This window comes from Colias philodice, chromosome 29, assembly GCF_061535455.1.
Source record: "Colias philodice isolate Cphi_HAF_F1 chromosome 29, ilColPhil1 Martin Lab GWU primary, whole genome shotgun sequence".
Lineage (NCBI taxonomy): Eukaryota > Metazoa > Arthropoda > Insecta > Lepidoptera > Pieridae > Colias > Colias philodice.
In genome coordinates this window covers 2,733,375-2,757,144 of record NC_143114.1, presented here as the reverse complement: position 1 = coordinate 2,757,144, position 23,770 = coordinate 2,733,375, and the positions used below count along the sequence as shown (strand labels likewise).

Here is a 23,770-nt window from a genome sequence, read left to right as displayed (position 1 = left end):
TTTTTACATTCTTTTAGGATTTCGTTGTTTATACCGTCGGGTCCTGGTGCTTTGTCTCTCTTCTGACTATCTATAGCTTTTATTACCTCAGTCTGAAGGATATTAGGTACATTTGAGGTTTCCTTTAGTTCACTTATATCCCGAGCTTCGTTGTATTCATATATTTGTTTGTAGTAAGATGTGGCGATTCCTAATATATTTGTTCTGTGGTGGTTCCATTCTCCTTTTTCGTTTTTAATTTTTGCTATCCAATCTTTGGAATTTGTTAATTCTCTATGAGCTTTTTTAACACCTCCTGTTTTGACTATATGTTTTTCGATAATTTCCATTCTACTATTTTTCCTGTCCGTTCTTATACTTTCTTTGATATCTTTACTTATTTTAGCTAAATGCTTTCTTCTGTCCTTTACTTCTTTTGCGGTTATTAACTGGTTTCTTTGTTCTAGTAATTTCAAGGTATTGGTTGTTAACCATTTCTTCGGTTCAGATCTGATCTTAGCTATGTGATGTAATTGGTCTTTAATAGTGTTCTCTATCCAGTTGTATTTTTGCTGAGTTCCCAAGGTCTTTGTGTTGTCTTTGAAGTCTGTGAATTTATCTCGTAAGATGACTACTAATTGCTCCATTTGATGTTTGCTAAGCTTACCCATTGTTAGTTCTTGTCTCGGTCTAGGTTTCCTTGGTTGTAATGATTTTATTTCAGCTCTGATCAGTTTATGGTTGGTATTGTAATTGAATCTGTTAATTACGTCAAAATTTGTTAAGCAGTTCTTTTTATTTGTCATTATAAAATCGATCTCATTCTTTGTTTTCCCATCTGGTGAAATCCACGTCCACATTTTCTTTGTATTTTTTTTGTATATTGAGTTTAAAATAGTTAAGTGATTTTCCAGAGCGAAGTTTATTAGTTTTTCTCCGTTTCGACTTTTATTTTTATTGCTGTAGGTGAATGGTCCTAGTACTGTATCTTCTTCTGGGCGCTTAGCTCCAATTTGGGCATTAAAGTCTCCCATGACAATTAGGTTTTTGTTGGCGTGTTCTTGGATTGTGTTATTTAAGTCGAGGTAAAATTTCTCAATTGTATCCAGGTCGGATTGTTCTGTTGGTGAATATATTTGTAGAATAGACCATGAATCGTTATATCCAGGTAACTTTATATTCATCATAGCTATGCGCTCCGAGATTCCAATAAATTCTTCTATGGATTTTTCAAGGTATTTTTTTACTATGAAGCCCACTCCATGGTGGCCTGGCGTCGTTCCGATATGGTACAGTAAGAAGTCTGGTTGAGAAATAATTCTTTCTCCCATTCGTCTAACTTCACTGAGACCGACGATGTCCCATTTAATTTGTTTTAATGCATTTGTTAGTTCTATAAGATTTTCTTCATTTTTCAGTGTGAGAACGTTAAGGGCGGCGACGTAATATTTTGTTTCTGTGTTTTTCTGAATTGTTGGAGGGTTGCGGTCTTTATCCCCCACGAGGACCAGTCGGCTTGGGGGAAAATTTATTTTTTCTGTTTGTTTGTTGTCATAGTTAGTTTGAGTTTTCCGTTTTCCGATGAATTGCTATTGTTGATTGGGTGTAGGTTTATTGGTGCAAGAACTCGATCTGGGTCTCATGGCATCAAAGGCATTTTTCCTATTAACTTTGGCAGAGAATAGAACTTGATGTTTTTTAGGTTGATTTTTGGAAGGTGATGGTGAGGTCGTTGGTTCTCTTTTTCTTTTATCTGTGTTAGATTCTTTGACTACTAGTTTGTCGTAGATCAAGAAAGCTGTATTCCCCTTTTCTCGTTCTTCCTTTAACTTCGGTAGCAATGCCTTTCTTTTCTCCAAAACTTCCTTCGAGTAATCTTCTGATACATAAATGTTCTTAAATTTCTTTTTATTCTTCATAATTTCATCTTTTCTCCATGAATTTAAAAAAGAACACAGCACCGGCCTTGGTTTATTCTGAACTATATTTTTTCCTAAGCGAAATAATTTGTTTATTTCGGATTGCTCTAAACATATGTTTAGGTCTTCTTTGAAGGTCGTCTTTATATTTTTAAATAACTCAGATGTCGAGTTTTCTCCCTCTTTTAGTCCGAAAATAATTATGTTGTTGCTTTTATTTTCTCTCTTCAAGTTTTCCATCTCTTTTTCTAAATTACTCACTTTTTGTTTTAATTGTTCATTTTCTTCGATAATGGGAGTAAGTTTTTCATCCATCCTATCCATTAAGTTTTTAGTAAGTGATTCAGTTAGTTCAGCTGTTTGTCTCTGCATTTCCGCCTTCATATTGTCAAAAAGTAATTGGAATTGTTCCTCCATATTTTATGCAAAGTATGTGGATTGGAACGTAGTATAGATATTGACAATATTTTTTTTTTGTGTAATAGCAACACTGAAGTTGTTACCAACATAAGACGACAACAACGTCAGTTACGTTTGACGTTATGTTTTCAATTTGTCAGATTAAGAATTTGAATGATCTAACCTCAGATATTGTGAATTTTCTTCTGCACTTTACTGGATAAATCCTGATAATATCCCGAAGCTTTATTTATTCTGCGTCCACCAAAGTACTAATTATGTTGTTTATAATAGTGTTGACGGCGTAACAAACTTATAAGTATTTTTTTTAGAACGATTTGTTTCGAATGGAATCACAGTGATGTTTACAGTACAACGACCGGAACCGGAATCCCAGTGAAACAGATGTATGCATAATGCATCGGCCCGTTACCCCTACCGTTACTAGAGACACGGGAATTCACTTGTTTTCATCATATGAGGATAACTTCCCTACTAAACATGAGATCTCCCCTAGATATCAAACCCCCGCAAGAAGATAAGAGACTTATTCTTACTCTCTTTATCTACGCATCCTATTTTTCGTCCCATCTCTTTCAGGCTCCTACTCTCTATCTCTACCCATCTCTTCTCCACTCTATCTCTTCCCAACTCTTACCTAGACGCCGGTCTCTGGTCCAACGCTGGTGATCCACCGCTACCGGCCACGGACGCCGGTCGTGTGTTCGTGCCACTGTTACCGCCGTATGCTGTTTGAAATATAAATAAATTAGTAAACAAATGTATAAATAAAATATACTTTTTACTACATATCAACATATATCGTACACGTCCAAATAACAGTGCATTTTTCCAATGTATAATAATTTTAGTAATGAACGAAGTTAGCATATAAATTTTAAGAAATGTATCATCGAGGGATTATTGTTATTTGGAGGTATTCCATTACTATACTATGAATAATAATCACACACATCTACATCTACTATAAATTCACACAAGCAGTACTATGACTACACCCAAAGCAAAAATACACACACAGATGAAACAATTTAAGTGTAACAGTATTAAAACAAACAGTATTACAATAATAAATATTATGTTATGTTTTATCTGTGCGTATAATATTTCAGACAACATATAGCTAAAGCCTTATAGTTAAAACAGCGAAAAACACATAAGTCTTCGATAACTTTTCGAGTTTTCACACAATAAATAATATTGAAACCATAAAAATAATTTTGATTTTATTAAATGCTCTCTTTATCCTATTATATATAAATTATACCAAAATAACAAAATGTTAAAACTACGTAAAAAAACACGAATAATATAACACACAAAAACATGATAAATGCATAAATTTTATTAATATTAAACACATGTATAATTTATTTTATTATTATGTCATTTTCGGAAAACTTAATGGAAAAAATACCTATGCATTTATCTTGTTAAAGTAATTAATCCAAGCTGAACCCGCTCACCAGAATAACTTACTTCAAATACTTAAGTAAAAACTAAGATATTAAGCTTACATAAAGCACAGTAAAGTAACAAATAAATACATTTGTAACAAGTTTCACAACTGGTAGACATGTTCTGGTTAGCTTATCTGTCAGTTAAAAAAACAATATTATCTACATTAATATTATAAACCTAAAGAGTTTGTTTGTTTGTTTGTTTGAACGCGCTAATCTCACTACTGGTCCGATTTGAAAAAAATCTTTCGGTGTTAGATAGCCCATTTATCGAGGAAAGCTATAGGCTATATACCATCACGCCAAGACCAATAGGTGCCGAGCAACGAGGGTAAAACCAGCACAGCCAGTTACAAATAATAATGAATATTTATGTCAAAGTGTCAAATAAGCTATCAGTCACTTTATCAACAAGTCGTGAAACTGGCCCTTAAAATATTAAATACATCTATCTACATTAAAAAGTCAAGCGAAGAAAATTCTTAGTCTAGTGATGCCAGGAAGAATAAAGCTAAAACAAGAAGAGCACAAAAATACTTAACTATACTGGCAATAAAATATAATTTTACCACAAAAATATGATTATATAGATCTGATACGTGATTATATACGCAATATTTTAAGTTTTTTTTAATATTTAAAGTATATCTTTAAAAATATTAAAAACATAGTAATTTTTGAACAATAGATACACATACACTAATGAACGAAGTTTTTGCGTCCATTATTAGTAAGAAAAAATAAATCAAATCACCACAAAAAAGTTGTAGTAATATTGTGTGGTTTTATTTTTTCTAAAATGTTATAATAATGATTGTATTTTTGTGGTAAAATTATTATTAATTCTATAAATAGTATACATACAATGCACTTTATGTAGTACATAGAGAAGATGGCTCGGTCCTTTGGCAGCAGTAAAATGCATAATTTAGATAAATACATTTTTATAATTACAATAGTAAAGAAATTATTTAAAGAGAAAAAAAATCATCAAATACTGTGAGTGAATCTATAAAAAATATATTTTTGTACACAATTCTATAATTATTAAAGTTTTCGGAGTGAAACTTCTTTAGTCGCGTTGAGAGTAAAATTTCAAGGTAGCATCATGGCAATACCGGCACGTCATAGAGTAAGGCGACAATTTTGGTATCTTAGAATCTCTCCAAAGAAGTTTTAGTTCTGACACGTGTGCTCGGCACACACGCTCTTTTAGAAAGAAGTTTCTTATCACGCGGTACGCTATCACGACTACAACGGTCTATAGCCAAATTATTGTACTATTCCTTCAGTGTTTGTTGTTTCACATATGACGTAATCATTTTACAGTATTTGATGATCTTTATAAAATAACAATCTTGAAAAAACATAGAGAAACGTCATATAAGAGAAATACAAAGCTATTCAACAGCTATATAATATAATAGTCTTACAAATGTTATTAATATTAAATAAATAAATAGTATAATATAATAATCACAGCTTATAAACATATTCTTGTTAGTTAATAGACTTGGGTTCAGGACAATTCCTTTAAAAATTTCATAGTTTCAATAAACCGGAAGAATAATTCCTTCTCTATAGATACTGCTTTCCGAATCGGTGGAAAATGTTAAAAATATGTAATGAAATTCATCGACCGCCTCCTTGGTACAGTGGTTGACGCGTGAGCGTAACACCGACGGGTCCTGGGTTCGATTCCCGGTGGAGACGCAGAAAAAAAGAATGTCTTGGTCTGGCAGGACACAGAAGGCTGATCACCTACTTGCCCTAAAGAAAATCGATCAGTGAAACAGATGTATAACATCACTTAAAAACAATTCTTAAAATCAATTAAATATATAAGAAAAAAATCATCCTGCACCCAACGCCCCTACCAAAAAACTACCACTAACTACTAACACACTAAAAATACTCAAAATCCACTAAAAACCACACAAACTGACCGAGCTCACTCGCCGAGTAGAAATGCGACGTAGTTTCGACCCCTTGCCAATTGTTATTCCACCCCGAGTTTCTCTGCTCTTTTTCCTGCCAATTCTTATTGACTTTCTGCTGGAAGCTGTTTACCAGAGCAGTGACTGATTTCTCACCCCTGTCTTGAGGGTTTGGACCCCCAGGATTCGAACCCCCGGGGTTCTGACCCCCAACTTCCCTCTCGTATCTATAGCTCTGTTCGTACACGCGTTCATTATTGGCATTTCGATCGAACCTTTCGCTCGAACTACGCTCCGAGACGGAATTTCGTTCGCTAACGTTCGAATTTCTATCAAATTCCCTGTCGCTCGAAATCGACGCTCTTTCCGTCACTGTCCAACCCCTTTCCGACCCCCTTTCTATCATCGAACCCCTTTCCGAACCTCTTTCTGACACAACCGAACCCCTTTCTGACATAACAGAGCTTCTGTCCACAGATGCTCTTTCTGAGCCTGGTCGTGATCTCGTATTGATCCTCTCCGGTAAGGCTGGACCCCTTTCTGACAATATGGGACCCCTTTCTGATATTATAGGAACCCTTTCTGGTATAGCTGGAGGTCTTTCGGTCACTGTGGGCTCTGCTTCAGCGGCTATATTGGATTTTAAAGTTTTTATTAATTATTTGAAGGTAATTGAACTTGCAAAGTGTGAAAAATATGTGTTTTAAGAAGGATTTTAGGAAAAAAAAATCGAAAAAGTTATATAATCTTATTTATAACAAAAACCTTCACATTTGATATTTCCGATAAATTTGTGAATACAGTGATTCGACACATTTATAACAATTTGCAAGTTCAATTATTATTACGTATTAAAAATGACACTAAAATTTAGAATAAAAAATTAAAAGTAAATCTTAAAATAATATAACGTGCACATCGCAACGATCACAGAAGCTTGTAACGAAAAATAAAGCTGCCATTCACGACAAAAATTTAACATGAAAGAGACAAAATTTTGTAGTATATAAATCACAGAGACAGATATACAATAATAATCAGTTTTTAATTTATTAAAAAAAAAATATTAAGGAAAAAAATCTTATTTCTCCTAATTTTCTTGCTATTCTGCCAAATAAACCAAACAGTGAAACAAAAAATGGACTTTTAAAAATCACAATATATTCAATTTTTAACTTTAAAAATTCTACATTTTCTGGAAAACATATTCTCTTGCTTTACTAAAAACTTTACTTTACCTACACTTGAAAAAAAAAATTTTTTTGTTCACATCAAAAACGGCTGTACCATTTTCGATGCAGTTCACCTACCTTCCTTCTGCGACTTGATGAACTCCGCGTTGATATCTCTACCGTTGGAGAAACGGGACCGGCCCCACGAACCGCTCGCGTGTTCCGAGTTTCTGTTTATTAATTAATGTATGAATAAATGCATATAAATATATCACACGCCTTCGCTTCGCTTCGCTTTGAGGACACTTGAATGGCTAAAATTACACCATTTTTATTATTTATGCAAATATTTATGTTCAGAATAGAACAACACGATTTGAAAAGAATTATCATAATCACAAAAGCATACAAATTGGTTCACTACTTTAGTAGTTATTTTTTTATCAATTTTTTAAATAATAAAAATATGATAGTATTAATACAATCGAAAAGCATTGATAGCTTTGCAACTTTGAAAAAATTGGCAACTAGCTTTCCGCCCGGGCTTCACCCGCATTTTCAAATAAAAACCCGCATAGTTCCCAATCCCGTGGGATTTCCGGGTTAAAACCTATGTGTTAATTCAAGCTACCTTCTATAATCTATATGTGTGCTAAATTTCATTGTAATCGGTTCAGTAGTATTTGCGTGAAAGAGTAACAAACACACACTCACACACACACACATACATCCTCACAAACTTTCGCATTTATAATATTAGTAGGATGATATAAATAACCTTTATCTTTACTAACCTTAGAATAACATCGCCGTCATCTTGTGGCGGAGGTTGTCTTGGAGGCAGTGAGGGCAGTACTGACGATTCTGTTATAAAGAAAATAGTATTAAAATTTTACCAATTTCTTTGGCTAATTGTTAATGAAATAAAATATTAAACCAGAATTTTATTTTAAATGAAAACATTCTCTTTATATATTTAAATCATGTGAAGATCCCGGCATAAAGTGAATCTGACAAAGTGGATCTTTTTCTTCATAACATTTTCCATATCATGTAAGTTCCTAATGATTATGGAAAATTTCATTTTAAGCTATTGCATAGCTTGAGCGCGGGGACCGAATCTAAAAAAATCCGTAACGAAAAAAACCTCACGCTCCCCACGGGGACGGGCGCGGAGGTGTGGCTTGAAGGCATAGCATGCAATAGCTTTACCGCGGCTGTCCCCGAGTGCCACACGTCTTTTTTTATTTTATTATACAAAATCAACCAACAAATGTGCATTTACCATTTATTCATAGATACCGTAATTGCAGATAATTAAAAAAAAAATTGGTTGTCTGTAAAGTCGGTTCACTGACGATAGTTGAACGTGACAACGTCCGATTGTGCTTTTTTGTCACTTGTTCCGCGCTCTCGCTTGCACATGGAACGCCTCAGAGCGAGGTAACGCCGCATGAGTCATGTTTTTTCGTGCTTGCAGCCGGCGCTATCGAATTATAAGACGTTGTCACGTCAAAAATACACCTTAGATATGTAACTAGTGTTCTTAACATACCAATATTCCTCTCCGTAGACGCTCTGTGTTCTTGTAAAATTTCGCTCTGCGTCCGCACCTTGCGTTGCGCGTCCGGTGATGAAGCTGCCGATGATGATGATGACGCGTTCCTGGAATAAATAAAATTGATTTATTTATTATTATTGGTTTTCAATATGTATGATGAAAACTTTTCATCATACAATATTCGCACATTCAAGTGAAACATTAACAGAATAGTAATAACTATTTTTCAACCGACTTCAAAAAAAGGAGACGATTTTCAATTCAACTGTATTTTTCTGGGTTTGCCTCAGAACTTTCGATGAGGTGAACCGTATTTTCTTTTTTATTTGAAATTTGTTGCCTATCATGTGGTCCTTAGCGGATACACAGTCGTGATTTACGCACAAGTACAATGTCGTATATGTGTGCGTGCCTGCGTCCGCGGCTATGTTTCTTTATATAAATAAATCAGTGCGAATCAAGCCTTAGAGTGTGACCATTAACGTATCTCTACCAGCCACCAGGTAGTCACCCACCGACACTCTAACTCACTTCTTGACCCACCCACTCATCCCCAACTCACTCACCCCAACCCACTCACTCAACCCCAACCCACCACTCACTCACCCCCCCCACTCACTCACTCAACCCCAACCCACTCACTCAACCCCAACCCACTCACTCAACCCCAACCCACTCACCTCAGCCGACGCCTCACTGCATCCGCGGGCGAAGCACTGGCCACGTACGGGGTGGGCTGCAGCTGCGGGGGCAGTGCCGCGTGGAACGATATCTTGGCGACCCAGTCCAGCATCAGTGAGCAAACCCAACCCACTATCGTTGCAGAGTGTGCGCGGTGGGGGCTGCGCAACTTCAATAGGCAACGCGAGGAGGGTGACAGACTGTTGTGGCTGCAGTCTGTTGCAGTGATAGGCATGCGCGTAGAGTAGTCGCGACTACATACGAGTGGATTGCCAATGGCAGGCGCGCAAGGGGTACCGTGAGCGTTCCTACCGGAGATCCCGGGATCCCCTCTTTACTTGCGCGGTAGTAGGCCACCGTGAGGTTTTAGTCGACGGGAGTCTGACATAACCGTGCTGCTGCCCCCGAAGCAGTCGGTATTCATGATGAATTTCCTCACGTAAAAAAAAAAAAAAAAAAACCAACCCACTCACTCACTCAACCCCAACCCTCTCACACGCTCTATCTAACCCACTCACTCAACCCCAACCCTCTCACTCACCCAGCCCAACCCACCCACTCACTCAAACCCAACCCACCCACTCACTCAAACCCAACCCACCTACTCACTACCCCCAACCCACTCACCTCAGCCGCCGCCTCACAGCATCCGCGGGCGATGCACTGGCCGCGTACGGTGTGAGCTGCAGTTGCGGGGGCAGTGCCGCGTGGAACGATATCTTCGCGACCCAGTCTAACATGAGCGAGCGACTGGCGCTAGCGAATAGATACTCGGCGCCGTCTGTACAAGCCAGTCGGAATACGTGCGCGCGTTTCGTGTAGTCGCTGGCTGGTTCGCAGCGCGCCTGAGAGGGGAAAAAGATAAAAATTAACTAAAGTAAAAAAGAAAAATAACAAAAAAGCTGCCTCAATAAGTATCAAGTGTATAGGAAAAGAAAATTTATGAGAAAAAATAAAATAATAAGACATGAAAGGAACTAGCAGCTCGCCGCAAAGCATGACTTAGAACGACTCAGACTTTCCCCTTTCATAAAGTTACCCCCCACTCGCGTTAAGTATCACCACAGAGTACGACGTAGTACGTTTTACTCTCCCCCCACTATGTTTACCCTTCTCCTACTACGTTTTATCCTGCCCCCACTACGTTTTACTCTCCCCCTACTATATTTACCTTCCTCCTACTACGTTTTACCCTCCCCCCACAACCCCTTTCCCCCACTCACATTAAGTATAGCGACCGGTGGGGCTGCGGCCTTAGAGCTGGCGAAATCACCCTGGTCCCTGAAGAAACAGAGCAACTGTCCACAGAGCACGCCATAGTAAGAGCGCCATGATCGTACAGTGGCGCGTTTGCCACCTACGCCCGCTTCTTGTTTGCGTTCTAGGTAACCTATAATAAAAATGGTTAGATAAGCTATTTTGTTGAGATAAAAAAAATACACCATCCGAATTGAGGACCTTTTTTTGAAGTCGGCTTAAAATAATTAACATTAGGAGAAGAGATTCAAATTGCAAAGTACATTGCATTTAAATACATCTCATCAACAAAACGGGAAAAATTTAATTAGTAAAAAAGTTGGAAATCGTTCACAATAATTATAATTGTTGTTAATTGTTCTCCACTACTTTGACCATATATCTGCGCTCTACACTTTATGCTCAATAACTCATTACTCTATAATACATACACCGACTCCGACTAACAGACCGCCTCCCTGCTACAGTGATTGACGCATGAGCCTAGAACCGAGGTGTGTATGTCTCGGTCTGGTAGGACACAGAAGGCTGATCACCTACTTGTTCCTTAAGAAAATCGATCAGTGAAACAGATGTATAACATCTGCCCTTTACTACATATGTACCTTCGATCTCAACAGGCGGTAATTCATCAGGCTGGCGATGTCTTCGGAAACTTTGTGTCCGACGACGAGTGGTGAATGAAGGCGTGCGTTTTGGTGTTTTTGTTCCGACCTGGGTATGAAAAGTAATTCAAAGACGAGAATAAAAATAAATTATAGGAATATTTCTATGTAATGTAGAATATTATAGACCGGTATGAATGTTTTTTTTTGTGTAATTATTTTGTGTGCAGAATATGGTAATAACTTAAACGTGAATGTAACGTAACGTACGTATTTTTTACGTATCCAAGGTTTTGAATTGAAAAAGGAGAAGAATAATTTCATTATTATGTATACTGTATTTTTCGACTATTGTGTATGTTTGCATGTGTTGCATTTTCTACTGTGGCGGTGAGTTGTGTGTGTGTATGTTTGCCTGATGTTTTTATATGGACATGCATGCGTGTGTGCGCGAAAGCACGTATTTCTTTGTATGTGCAATCGTGTGTGTGTGTGTGTATGTGAACGCGCGCGTGTACGTGCGAGTGCGTGAGTGTGCGTGTTTGAATATATGTGTTAGTGTATGTTTATTTGTGTGTATGCTATACTCACACTCATGCTCTCAGCCCGTTTAACGAGTGCGTCCGATTTGGGCAAGCGCTCGAATTGCGGCGCCGGAGTGTATGTTTCTTCGGAAGATACAACGCTCTCGGCTTGGTTGCTTAGTTGCCGCTCCAACTGGGGAACATTTTATTAATTAATTTGGGGAAATGTATATTTATTGGTAAATTACTTTATATTTATAAAGCATTTGAATGCCATAAAATGAAAATATCAAATTTAAATCAAAATTTACATCAACATTATTGCTATGAATAAGAGACCAGTCTATCTGTCTGTCAGTCCATCTATCCGTCAGTCAGTTTGTGTATCTATCAATCTGTCAGTCTATATACATCTATATCATCTCCCTCTCCCTCCTCTTCACGAGCTGCATCCTCTCCATCTCCTGCTGTTCCGCGTGTCTGTCTGTCAGTATATGTGTCTGTATCTATCTGTCTGTCTGTCTGTCTGTACATACCTCCGGGCGGCCCTGCTGCGAGCCGCTCTCCCGGCGCCGCTCCTCAGCGATCCTCTCCATCTCCCTCCTCTTCACCAGCTGCATCCTCTCCATCTCCTGCTGTTCCGCGTGTCTGTCTGTCAGTATATGTGTCTGTATCTATCTGTCTGTCTGTCTGTACATACCTCCGGGCGGCCCTGCTGCGAGCCGCTCTCCCGGCGCCGCTCCTCAGCGATCCTCTCCATCTCCCTCCTCTTCACCAGCTGCATCCTCTCCATCTCCTGCTGTTCCGCGTGTCTGCGACGCGCCTGTTCCTCCTCCTGTTTCTGCTCTTTGAACGATTTCTCGATCTGTGCGGAGGATTTGGGAGTTAAAAAAACCGTTTAAAGTAGCTCATTATATTAGTATTAACATTATAATATTGGTTTTAAAAAGACAATTCGTTATCAATCTTATAACTTACAACATGAGGGGAAGAATGAAGATTAAACACATTTTTAACCTAATAAAATAGCGTGTGTGCCGAGCACACGTGTCAGAAGTGAATCTTCTTTGGCAAGTTTCAAAGATAGCAAAATCGTCGCCTTACTCCATGACGTAACGGTAATGCCATGACCTTGAAATTTTATTCTCAACGCGCATAAAGAAGTTTCAATTCAAAATATCTACTTACAAGTGTGATCCTCTTAAGAGCGTTGAATCTGTCCTTCTGAGCGTCGATTGTTTCTTCCAAATCCCAATGTCTGTTGATCAGCTCTTCTGTTTGAGCCACGCTGTCGCCGTACTTGCCGTCTCTAACTAGCGGCACTCTTTGGAAATATAATAAAATAAATATTATAAATGTATTTAATGAACGTCTAGGTATTCATATAGAATTCATACAGAACCGATGTTCAATTTATCTATAAATAAATGTTAAGTTTGAACGTTTTTGTTAATTCACAAGGATGGTTCTTATGGAGAGAAAATACGTAAAAGGGGCAACAGGGCAGAACAACGTTTACCGCGGCAAGCTAATTTGTCAATTAAATAATTAAAACGGTTTCAAACACAAACATTCAAATGATGTTCGTAGATGTGTAGTTGGCTCTCGTAGACGAGTAGCAGGTAGTCGTAGCCCTGTAGCTGTCACCTGTAGACCTGTATCTGGCGCTCGTAAATCTGTAGCTGTCACTAGTGAACCTGCAGCAGATACTCCACTAGACCTGCCGCTAGCTCTCGTAGACCATTTTCTATCCCTCGTAGCACAGTAGCTGGCGCACGTAGCTCTGTATCTAACTTTCGTAGCACCGCAGCTGATACTCGTAGCACCGTAGCTGTCACTCGTAGCACCGTAGCTGGCGCACGTAGATCTGTATCTAACTTTCGTAGCACCGAAGCCGACACTCGTAGCACCGTAGCTGTCACTCGTAGCACCGTAGCTGTCACTCGTAGCACCGTAGCTGTCACTCGTAGCACCGTAGCTGTCACTCGTAGCACCGTAGCTGTCACTCGTTGCACCGTAGCTCGCCCTCGTAGACCTATATCTATCCCTCGTAGCCCTACAGCTGTCACTATATAACTAACCTAGCACTAATCCAATGGTCCAACGCGTCCGCATCCCTCAAGAACACGAGCGCATCCAGGTGATGTTCGTATATCTGCGCCCTTGCACGCCACGCGTTCGCGAGCGCGGCGCGACGCGAGCGAAGCGCGGACATGCGGCCCTCCACCTCGGACGAGAGGAAGTGGCCCTCGCTGACTAGCTTCTCGCCTGTGTAGAGATAGGGGCAAAATTGGTTAGAAAAAATTACTAAAACAAGCTCGCTTTTTGCTTAAAGAAATAGAAATAAAATTCTAAGAAAAAAAAAAGATTATTCGACGCCATGCAAAAAAACTGCAGTTTAAATGCCCCCCCCCCCCCAAAAAGAGCGCATGTGTCAGAAGTGAATCTTCTTTGGCAAGAAAACTCAAAGAAACCAAAATAGTCTTAATCGCCTTACTCCATGACGTGATGATATTGCCATGACGTGGCTTTAAAATTTTACTCTCAATGCGCTCAAAAAGTTTCTCTTCAAAAAAAAACAGTCGTTTGGCTCGATTCCAACAAGTGTCTTCGGAGAAGATAATAAACACAAAGTAATTATTTTTTTTAATACGCGATAAAAAAAATTAAGCTTAAAAACTCCCACATTTTCTCAAATATCTACTATTATGATTCAAAAAAACTTAATATTTTATTAGTTTTATGGCATTAAAATACTTTAACAAAATGAGAAATTTTTATAGAATACTTTTCTTTAAAAAAAACTTTCTTATTTTTTTTTATTTTGACTCACCATCCACATAGAAAGTGTTAAAAGCATCCTCCTTGGCGTCCATCTCCGCGGTGATATCTGCATGTCTGGCCACAAGTCGTTCCGCGGCTGCTACATCTGCGCCTAACTCTGGGGCGGTCACACGGGCCATTGTCTCGTTGGCCCATGCCCTGTTTGGGGTAAGCAAACGTTAAGATGAAAATTAAATCGACCTACATCTATAGATAGATGTCATCTATACTAATATTATAAAGCTGAAGAGTTTGTTTGTTTTTTGAACGCGCTAATCTCGGGAACTACTGGTCCGATTTGAAAAATTCTTTCGTTGTTAGTTAGCCTATTTATCAAGGAAGGCTATAGGGTCTCATCACGCTAAGACCAACGGTAGCGGAGCAATGCGGGTGAAACTGCGGAGCACAGCTAGTAAATAATAAAGAATAATAATCTATTAAGAAATGGTTGGGTGAACAACACCCTGGAGTCTGCAAATCAGGATTTAGATGACTATCTTTTCGATTCAATCTTCCTATTTTAACGTAATAACGAAATTAAGAGGACTAAAATATAAATAAGTGTTTGGTTTACACTAATACCTCTGTGAATGACGTGGCATGCGTATATGCCAAATGTAAAACTGACAGACTAGCTTTTTTGTTATTAGTTAAACAATTTTCAACTTTGAAAACTAATAACTCCCATTTATCAACCCCAACTCACATAAGCTCCTGATAAGTGTCGAAGTACGCTTGTAACTGGCCAGCTAGCTGCAGCTGCTGGTCACATCGGGCTGCACTACCCTCTAATGCATGTAAAGCATCGGAGACATCTTCTAATTTCGCTTGCACGTGTTCTTTCGCGTCTGGGAACGCTGCGCCGAGTCTGTGGGAGGAAAATAATGATATATGATAAAATAATAAAAAAAGAAGTGTGAAAAAAATTGAAATAAATTTAAAAAGATGAAAATAATGAGGTTGCTGCGAAGTGGGACATGAAACACAAATAAAACATCGGGAGGTGAATAAAAAAGTAAAAAATCAGGTTGACAGCTTGTCCAGTAAGCCCAGTTAAATTTGTATACATAAATTATTATTAAATAGATATATGTATATTAAACTAATTTGTAAAACCCATAAATATCTATCCCACTAATTTGCGCCTGGTGTATCTGAAGCTGTTACTCCTGTTTCTCCAGCTACATTTGGAAAATCCCCCCTTTTAAGTAAGCTCTTCCCCCCACTTACCTATCAGCTTCATTCCTCAAATGCTTATGCTTCTCTCTAATAGCATCAACATCAGCTGCAAGCGCTTTGAGCTGGTGTATCTCACGTAGAAGCTGTAGCGTAGCTTCCTTCTCTGCGACCCACGCGAGTGTTTCCTCCGCGGAACGATCGAATTCGTGCACTTGACGGGCGCCGGCTAGTGCCTGGGGGTGGGGTTCGAAATTAGTATCATGTTCGAATTGTCTATATTTTATATATAAAAAAAAATGTGTGCTTGTACTAGTGAACACACGTAAGAAGTGAAACTTCTTTATGACCGTACTATTCAAAAAATAATTGACTATATGCAACTTTACTTAAATACGTCGAATCACGCGTGGTAGGGATAAGAAAAAGATGGCGCGTAACGGAAAAATGTTACACTAAATTTTTTTCCAACCCCGATAAAGAAGTTCCACTTCAAAAATGAAACCCGTTTTCCTTGGTCACAGCATCACGCGTGAACGGTTGGACCGATTTCGATAATTCTTTTTTTATTATATTCCTTGAAGTACGAGGATGGTTCTTATGTAGGGAAAACGTAAATATGTACCACGGGCGAAGCCGGGGCGAACAGCTAGTAATACAATAAAAGTAGATAGAAAACTTGAAGATAATATGGAACAATTAAAATGTAGAAATTAAAATTTAATCGTTCTCAATCTTAACTTTGACTTCATAGTATTGGAATAGGAAATCTGAAATTTCAAGTTCTAAATTCTAATTTAAAATGATCTCTGAAAATACAGAACGAGGCCAACATTGTTGGTTGGTTTGAAACGAGACTGAAACATTGGTTTAAACAAGTGTTAAATTTTCTTGGTTATCTTTTATTTTACAATAGTGATTAGTGACGCGAAGAATTTGTGTAGTGTTGGTGTAGTGTAATTTAACTTATTTCCATTTAAATATTTGCACACCCAGAAAGTGGGTAGAATGTATTAGCGCGTTAACATTGTAATAACACCTTTTTTGTATCTACATTCTTGTAAATAAATGGAATTTGAATTTAAATTTGAATTTGAATTTGAAAAAGAATCAGATTGAGTATAGTATTTATTTGCAGTTCCAAAAGAATATTAATGATGATAAATTTCACTAGGTTATCCCACATAGTATAAAACAAAGTCGCTTTCTCTGTCCCTATGTCCCTATGTATGCTTATTTCTTTAAAACTCCGCGACGGATTTTGATGCGGTTTTTTTTAATAGATAGAGTGATTCAAGAGGAAGGTTTTAGTATATAATTTATTATGTTTTAGACAAAGCGGGCGAATCCGCGGGCGGAAAGCTAGTATTTTTATATACAACTTTAATCAGAGCCATAAGCGCTGCATCATCGACCATTGCAGCTCTCTAACAAAACCCACCTCCTGCCTAGCAACAGCCAACTCCTTAAGATCATCCCAGAGCCCACGAATATCCTCAATCTTCTGTTTCACTCTGTCCGCTTCTGGCGTGTTCTCTTCTAGAAGTGCTGTGCCCGCTTCGCAGACAGCTTCTATGCGACCTTCGCTTGCTGTAGAGATAATAGGTACATAATAATAGGTCAAAGAATATTTTTGGGGAATTTATTGACCCTTATAGAGACTTTTTAACGAAAATAATGGCATTGTAACTATGTTTAAGATAATTTTATTACAACATTTATTATGTACAGATGAAATTTTATGTAATGCAATATTTTCATTTATGTGTAAAATTCAAAGGATCATCAGGATCTAGATCCAATATTGTATTTAAAAATATATCTATAAAAACCTGTTGCGAAATGTGAAGTCCCATGCCCCCTAGTAGGGTAAGGGGCAGATGCATTATACATCTGTTTCACTGATCGATTTTCTTTAGGGACAAGTAGGTGATCAGCCTTCTGTGTCCTGCGAGACCGAGACATTTTTTTTCTTCGTCTCCACCGGGAATCGAATCCAGGACCCCTCGGTGTTACGCTCACGCGTCAACCACTGTACCAAGGAGGCGGTCACTTCTTAGCTACACTTACCGTTAAGCTGTTGCAAGAAGTTATCAAAAGCCTGTTGCAACGTGTCCACGTGTTCAACATCGAGGCCATACTCCTCATTTGAACCTATACCACCAGTAACTATGTCTAGGGGTATTTATAAACGAAAAAGTGTGTTTGTTCGTCTGTCTTTCACGACCCAACGGAGCGATTTATAGGCAATGATATAGGCAACTTTTTACCACGATGAAACATTTCATTCCCACCTTTGATTTTGTCCGAGATTTCTTGTTCGTAGAAAAGTAAAGACTAGACAGTGATATAGGCTACTTTACCGCGAGGAACCACCTTATATGGAATTTTTCCTCCATTACTCGGACAGAAAGCTAGCTTATTAATATATCTGGATTCTAAAGAACTTACCATTAAGTTGCTGCAGGAAGTTATCAAAAGCCTGTTGCAACGTGTCCACGTGTTCAACATCAAGGCCATACTCCTCGCTGGCCGCTACCGTCATTTGCTCGCTGATCCATTCTTGTACCTCTTCGCATTCTTGCACGAATCTATGGAAAGATATTTTCTGTCTTACCATAAAAAACTTTAGACAGGGTTTCACTTTAAAGTTACAGTTAAGTTACAGTAACCAGAGTACTTTAAAGTTACAGTAACCAGATTAAAGAGAACCCACGCTTAAGCGTGGTTTTGTCGTATTTAACATTGACAACTATTAAATTGACAGATCCCTGGTTTAAAGTTAGACCGTGTTTAAATTGTTTTGTGGTAATACCATTTGTTTTTAAAATTATTTTCTGATGATGTTTAAGAGATAAAATGGGGCAACATTTTGTGTAAGACACAGAGAGAAACAAGAATTATAATTTATTTATTTATTTATTTATTTATTACGCCAAACCAACAGTAAATACATATAAAACATTGCAAGCTTAAATCTAGAAGTATATAAATGGTAAGGATGTATCTACCAATTATAGGTAAGGACAATTCATTTAGAATATCATAAACTTACTTAAATTGTACCAACTAAATCAACATAGCGTTTCTTATGTTAATTTATTTTATGACTAACGTTACTATATTTAAAGTAATTAACAATATTTTTAGAAAAAATTGAATACGAATCAAAGCAAATATCCACCAAATTAGGCTGAGATGCACACAAAACATTAAACTCACTGCACATTCTATTTATTGGCGAGTTTTTACCAACATTGTTTCGATACAGCGGGAGATCAAAAACTCTAGATATGGGAAGCCGGGGTATTTTACTAGGCACTGTAAACCTAATTTGCTCTAATATTTGTGGACATACAATAATACCTCTAATTATTTTGTGTAAAAACAAGATATCCCTTTGTTGCCTACGGTTACGAAGAGATATCATATTGAAGAACGCTAATCGGGTGTCGTAAGGATTTCTATGAGATATACCTTGAGAGATAAACGCAATGTGCCGGGTGAACTTACGTTGAATATTTTCAATACGTTGAGAATGCACTGAATAGAGGGGACTCCAAACCACACTGGCGTATTCTAGTTGGGATCGTACTAATGAATTAAAAAGAGACAGTTTCGTTTTTACACTAAATGATTTGGTATTTCTTTTTAAAAAGCCTAACATTTGTGACGATTTTTTTACAACTGTATTAACATGAGAACAAAATTTTAATTCACTATCAATAAGAACCCCTAAGTCACGGATTTCATTACATTCACACACAATATCTTTGTTTATAGTATAAATTGCTGATGTACGTATCTTTCTCCGGGTTAACATAATTAAGAAACATTTCTCAGCATTCAGAACCATATTATTGTCAATGCACCACTCTACAATTCTATCCAAATCTGATTGCATTAATGAGACGTCATGTTGAGATTTGATCGTTTTAAATATCTTGAGGTCATCGGCGAATATAGAGAAGCTACAGTGGTAGATAACACGACTAATGTCGTTAATGTACAAGCTGAACAATATCGGTCCTAAATGTTTTCTGTGTTGTGTCGGTCCTAAGTGTTTCCTAACAATTATAATAAAATTATAATTGTTAGGAAAGCAAAAATCCTGACTGTTAAAATTTATGGAGCCTATGCAAGTACTGTATACAAGTTGTATACAAGCTGTTATATATCTTACTACGATTAATATGAATCCTACTGCAAAGGTCTTCTAAAAGAAATTTGGTAGCGTCGTTGGCCGCAGTAGCGAACTTTCTAGTGCATTCTTTCTCTAGCAGATAATGGTATTTCACCAATTTGTTTCAATATAGAATAATACTAATCTAATCTAAAATTTAATCTAGTAGCACATTAAATTTAGTCACTTTCATGTTTGAAGTCCTTTTTTAACAGATTAACGTTAAATTTTGCAACACTAACACATAATGACATATACCGGTTTCTTCTAGTTACCATGACGTATTATCACGCAAAACCACGCGCTAAAACTAGTGTATACTCACTTGAAATACTTCAAGCTCTGTTGCAACCTCTGCTGCCGCTTGGCGGAGAGCAGTTTGATCTCTTCGCACATCTCTTTCAGTTCTTCCATCTTCTTCTTGACTACGTCATCTTCGTTCACGCGTTCCTGAATAAATATAAACTAAGTAATATTTTTCTTATCCAGTCACTGTAAAGCTAAATACTTTCCTATTTCTTTACCTAACTGATATTTTAAAACATAAAGACTTTGTTTAAAAATAAGTTTGAGACATATAGATAAGTTGTCAAATTAAACGCCTGTCTGGTCAACTCCTGTTAACTTTTATCCTCTCTTCTCTGCAATTCCTTTTCCCTAACCCTTTGGTTATTTTGTTAAGAAAACTTTTCCTTAACTGAGCGACCTTCTTCAGTCAAGTGACACATGGTAAGAATACGTTTAAGATCTTTCAATCTATCTCCCATTAAAAACGCCTGTCTGTTTAAATCCTATTAACATTTATTCCCTCTTTTCTGCAATCGTTATTCCCGGTATCTATTCTACTAACCCCTTTACTTAAGAAATCTTTTCCTTACCTGAGCAGCCTTCTCCAGCCTAGTGACAGACGGTAGGAAAGCAGCCAGTTCCCTCTGCTGAGCCTCCAGCCTCCGCACCAAACTGAGGACAGACTCCTCATCTCTTCCCGTATCTCCTCCCGAGAGGGCACTCTTTCTTTCCGCTAACCACGCTTCCGCTTCCCACATTTCTGAGAGCAGCTGTAATGTAGATTGGATCTTAGTTTTTTCAATTTTGGTGTGATTCACAAGTATGAGAAATTTACTGTGCATATGATCATTAAAATTCTTTAAATTATCTTTTGTCAAGCACAGATTAAAATATTTTTGGTTAGGATTCAATTAAAAAAGGTTCTCAAGAAAACAATAAATCACTAGAAAACGGTAGAAATATGGTAGGTAGTGGGAGAAATTCCACAACGTACATGCATTTCACATCTCATACTGTAAAACAAAACCCACGTCCCACATGTCTGTTTTCTTCTACTTTTACTATTATTTCTTATATAATCCCCCTATTTTTTTATTAAAACATACCTGCAACGAATGCACCCGTTCCTTCAACGCAGTGGACCTCAAAGCGGCGGCATCCATCAGGTTCTTGAGCGAATTCTTCAGATCACGCGAACTTGCTTCTAACGCTCCGCCGGCAAAGTGACCGCGCCGCGCGAGCGCTAGAGCACGACTGCATACTGCGTTTATTGTTGATTCGCTGAAAAAATATTATTTTTTAAGCTATTGCATAGCTTCTATCGCGGGCCTTGAGCGCGGGGACCGAATCCAGAAATTCCGTGACGAAAAAACCTCACGCTCCCCACTCCGACGGGCGCGGAGGTGTGGCTTGAAGGCATAGCATGCAATAGCTTTACCGCGGCAGTCCCCGAGTGACACACGTCTTTTTTTTTGCCAATTTTCACACACGGCACAATCTGATCCCATACTAAGCTTTCGCTTGTGTTATGGAAACTAGATGGCTGATAAAATTATATATTTAGACACAGAGCAAACATCTATGTTCATCACATTTGCCCCGGGTGGGAATCGAACCCACGACCTCTGGCTTGGAAGGCAGGGCCACTATCAACTAAGCCAACCGGTCAGTAAAAATTCAAATTATATTCACAGACAATCATAATGGTCGATTATAAATGTGACTGCACACCGTGTTGCTTGACTAGCTGGAGAGAAAGAAAGAAGAAAGCGCAACTGCATACTGTCTTATTTTTGACTCGTTGGAAAAGTTTCATATTTTCAATTAGAATTTATGGCTCACCAAAAAAAAAAAAAAAAAACAACTGTTTCATTTTTATGATTATATAAAATAACCTTTTCCATTACATTGTCAACATACATTATTTTTCGATATTTAAACCCAATTTATTTAATCACAAACAATATTTTCCGTAAATTAAAAATTTAATTTTTAAGCTATTACATAGCTTCTATCGCGGGCCTTGAGCGCGGGGACCGAATCCAGAAATTTAGTAACGAAAAACCTCACGCTCCCCACTCCGACGGGCTCGGAGGTGTGGCTTGAAGGCATAGCATGCAATAGCTTTACCGCGGCAGTCCCCGAGTGACACACGTCTTTTTTTCTAGTATAATCATACAATCTAAACGCCTACATTTCTAGTAAGTTAATAAAAACTAACTCACCGTGCAATAATCTCAGCCTCCAAAGCCGAATGTTTCTTCAACAACGCTTGAGCTTCAGGCAGCGTGGCTCCCATTTCTTCTGAGCGAACAGCCGGTTCGCGTTCTTTCAACCTTAAGTGGTAGGAAATAAGGTTGATAATTGTGTTGTTATAAATATCTATTACAGATCCTACTAATATTATAAATACGAAAGTTTGTGAGGATGGATGTATGTGTATGTTTGTTACACTTTCACGCAAATACTACTGATCCGATTACAACGAAATTTAGCACACATAGAAGGTAACTTGGATTAACACATAGGATAGGTTTTATCCCGGAAAAAAAACTGTTCTTAACAAATTAAGTAATCTATAACCCGGTTATTTTATTTTGAACTGAAGTTAGAGTTAATAATAAACAAAATAATTTGGAAAATCCAAAAGTGCACGCCTCATAATTTTTTTTTAATAAATATTTATTAATTATTATTTTTGTTTATTTAATAACAATTAAACCACATCGAATCAGACCCTGAAAAATGAAAGGGTTCTATTCCTAAGCATACTCAAGCGTAAGAGAAAAAAAAAGACTCGATTAGTAAAGTATTTCGGTCGCTATCGTGTTAACAAGAAAAAGGATCCGCACATACAGACACACGGACGTCCAAGACAGAACTTTTTTAAACTGTTTTTTAACTAGTTTAAATAACAAAAATGACATCAAAAATATCATGAACGTTAAAAATAGTGTTTTTTCTTAATATGTGTGTGTATGTATTATCTTACAAGTGCAATGTATGATACGTATAAAGACATTTTAAGTTTGAAAAATCAGATGTTTTGCGCGAAGTGACAGTAGTACCCACCTCAACGCTTCGCTTATGAGGCGTGCAATACTTAAATCAAAGAACAGTTTTTTCTTTTAAAAGTAATGCAAATCGGTTACATTTAATTTTCCAATACCTTCTCATAACCTTTAATTTTAAAGTACTTTCAAAATACCCCCCCTTTCAAAAAGTAGCTTAACACATACCAACGAACCTACCTAAATTTATTATTAATACCGTCCCCCTCTTTTTCAAGTCGGTTAATACATACCAATGCAATTCTTCATCAGCGTCTCTCTCCCATCGGTGCAAAAGCGCAGCATCTTCTAAATTATCTCGTCGAATCTGTATCGGTTCTTGTAGTTGACGGTAGCTGGAAATTTGAATTTGAATTTGAATTTTGAACTTGAATTTGAAGTAGTACATATTTTGTGGGACGAATATTTGTAGATCATGTATTTAGTCCCTATACAAAAACTGATTCTTGCAGTATCCAATATCAAGATGATTGTGTGTCGGCAAATTTTGTCGCAACTTTTGTCTTTACCACTATTTTATACAACCAAACTTACCGTTTAACGGCCTGCTCCGTTTTATCCAATATCTCTTGCGACATAAAGTGGCCAGTGTCGGCCAGGTGTGTCGCGGTGTCGGCCAACTGTGTCGCAACTTCCGATTTACTCGCGACCGCTTGCTCGAGACGCGCGTGCTTTTTGAGCAATGCGCACACTGATGATAGATCTTTGCCTGTT

At 37.7% G+C, this 23,770-nt stretch overlaps 2 protein-coding genes across 2 annotated transcripts in view; both read right to left on the bottom strand.

Annotated features, from left to right (window-relative positions):
- Window positions 1-23,770, bottom strand: part of kst (spectrin beta chain, non-erythrocytic 5 kst) — a 93,184-nt gene that overhangs the window by 2,826 nt on the left and 66,588 nt on the right. Inside the window, exons 61-83 of the mRNA XM_089712995.1 lie at window positions 23,591-23,765; window positions 23,290-23,391; window positions 22,211-22,321; window positions 21,092-21,266; window positions 20,576-20,755; window positions 20,023-20,147; window positions 17,966-18,105; window positions 16,956-17,104; window positions 15,569-15,750; window positions 15,045-15,206; window positions 14,349-14,497; window positions 13,597-13,783; window positions 12,704-12,839; window positions 12,216-12,380; window positions 11,583-11,708; window positions 10,992-11,100; window positions 10,353-10,519; window positions 9,757-9,974; window positions 8,443-8,552; window positions 7,682-7,751; window positions 7,026-7,117; window positions 5,725-6,345; window positions 2,956-3,046 (exon numbers count right to left, since the gene is read on the bottom strand). Of these exons, the coding sequence (XP_089569121.1) occupies window positions 2,956-3,046; window positions 5,725-6,345; window positions 7,026-7,117; window positions 7,682-7,751; window positions 8,443-8,552; window positions 9,757-9,974; window positions 10,353-10,519; window positions 10,992-11,100; window positions 11,583-11,708; window positions 12,216-12,380; window positions 12,704-12,839; window positions 13,597-13,783; window positions 14,349-14,497; window positions 15,045-15,206; window positions 15,569-15,750; window positions 16,956-17,104; window positions 17,966-18,105; window positions 20,023-20,147; window positions 20,576-20,755; window positions 21,092-21,266; window positions 22,211-22,321; window positions 23,290-23,391; window positions 23,591-23,765 (3,742 nt within the window). The remainder of the gene's footprint in view (window positions 1-2,955; window positions 3,047-5,724; window positions 6,346-7,025; window positions 7,118-7,681; window positions 7,752-8,442; window positions 8,553-9,756; window positions 9,975-10,352; window positions 10,520-10,991; window positions 11,101-11,582; window positions 11,709-12,215; window positions 12,381-12,703; window positions 12,840-13,596; window positions 13,784-14,348; window positions 14,498-15,044; window positions 15,207-15,568; window positions 15,751-16,955; window positions 17,105-17,965; window positions 18,106-20,022; window positions 20,148-20,575; window positions 20,756-21,091; window positions 21,267-22,210; window positions 22,322-23,289; window positions 23,392-23,590; window positions 23,766-23,770) is intronic.
- LOC149475806 (uncharacterized) lies at window positions 1,569-2,465 on the bottom strand. Its single transcript, XM_089712458.1, has one exon. It carries the CDS (start codon window positions 2,313-2,315, stop codon window positions 1,569-1,571), a length of 747 nt encoding a protein of 248 aa, XP_089568584.1. The 5' UTR covers window positions 2,316-2,465.

Bases quoted from the DNA above. Each gene is read 5' to 3' on its own strand.
- LOC149475806 (XM_089712458.1), bottom strand. From the start codon at position 2,315: ATGGAGGAACAATTCCAATTACTTTTTGACAATATGAAGGCGGAAATG.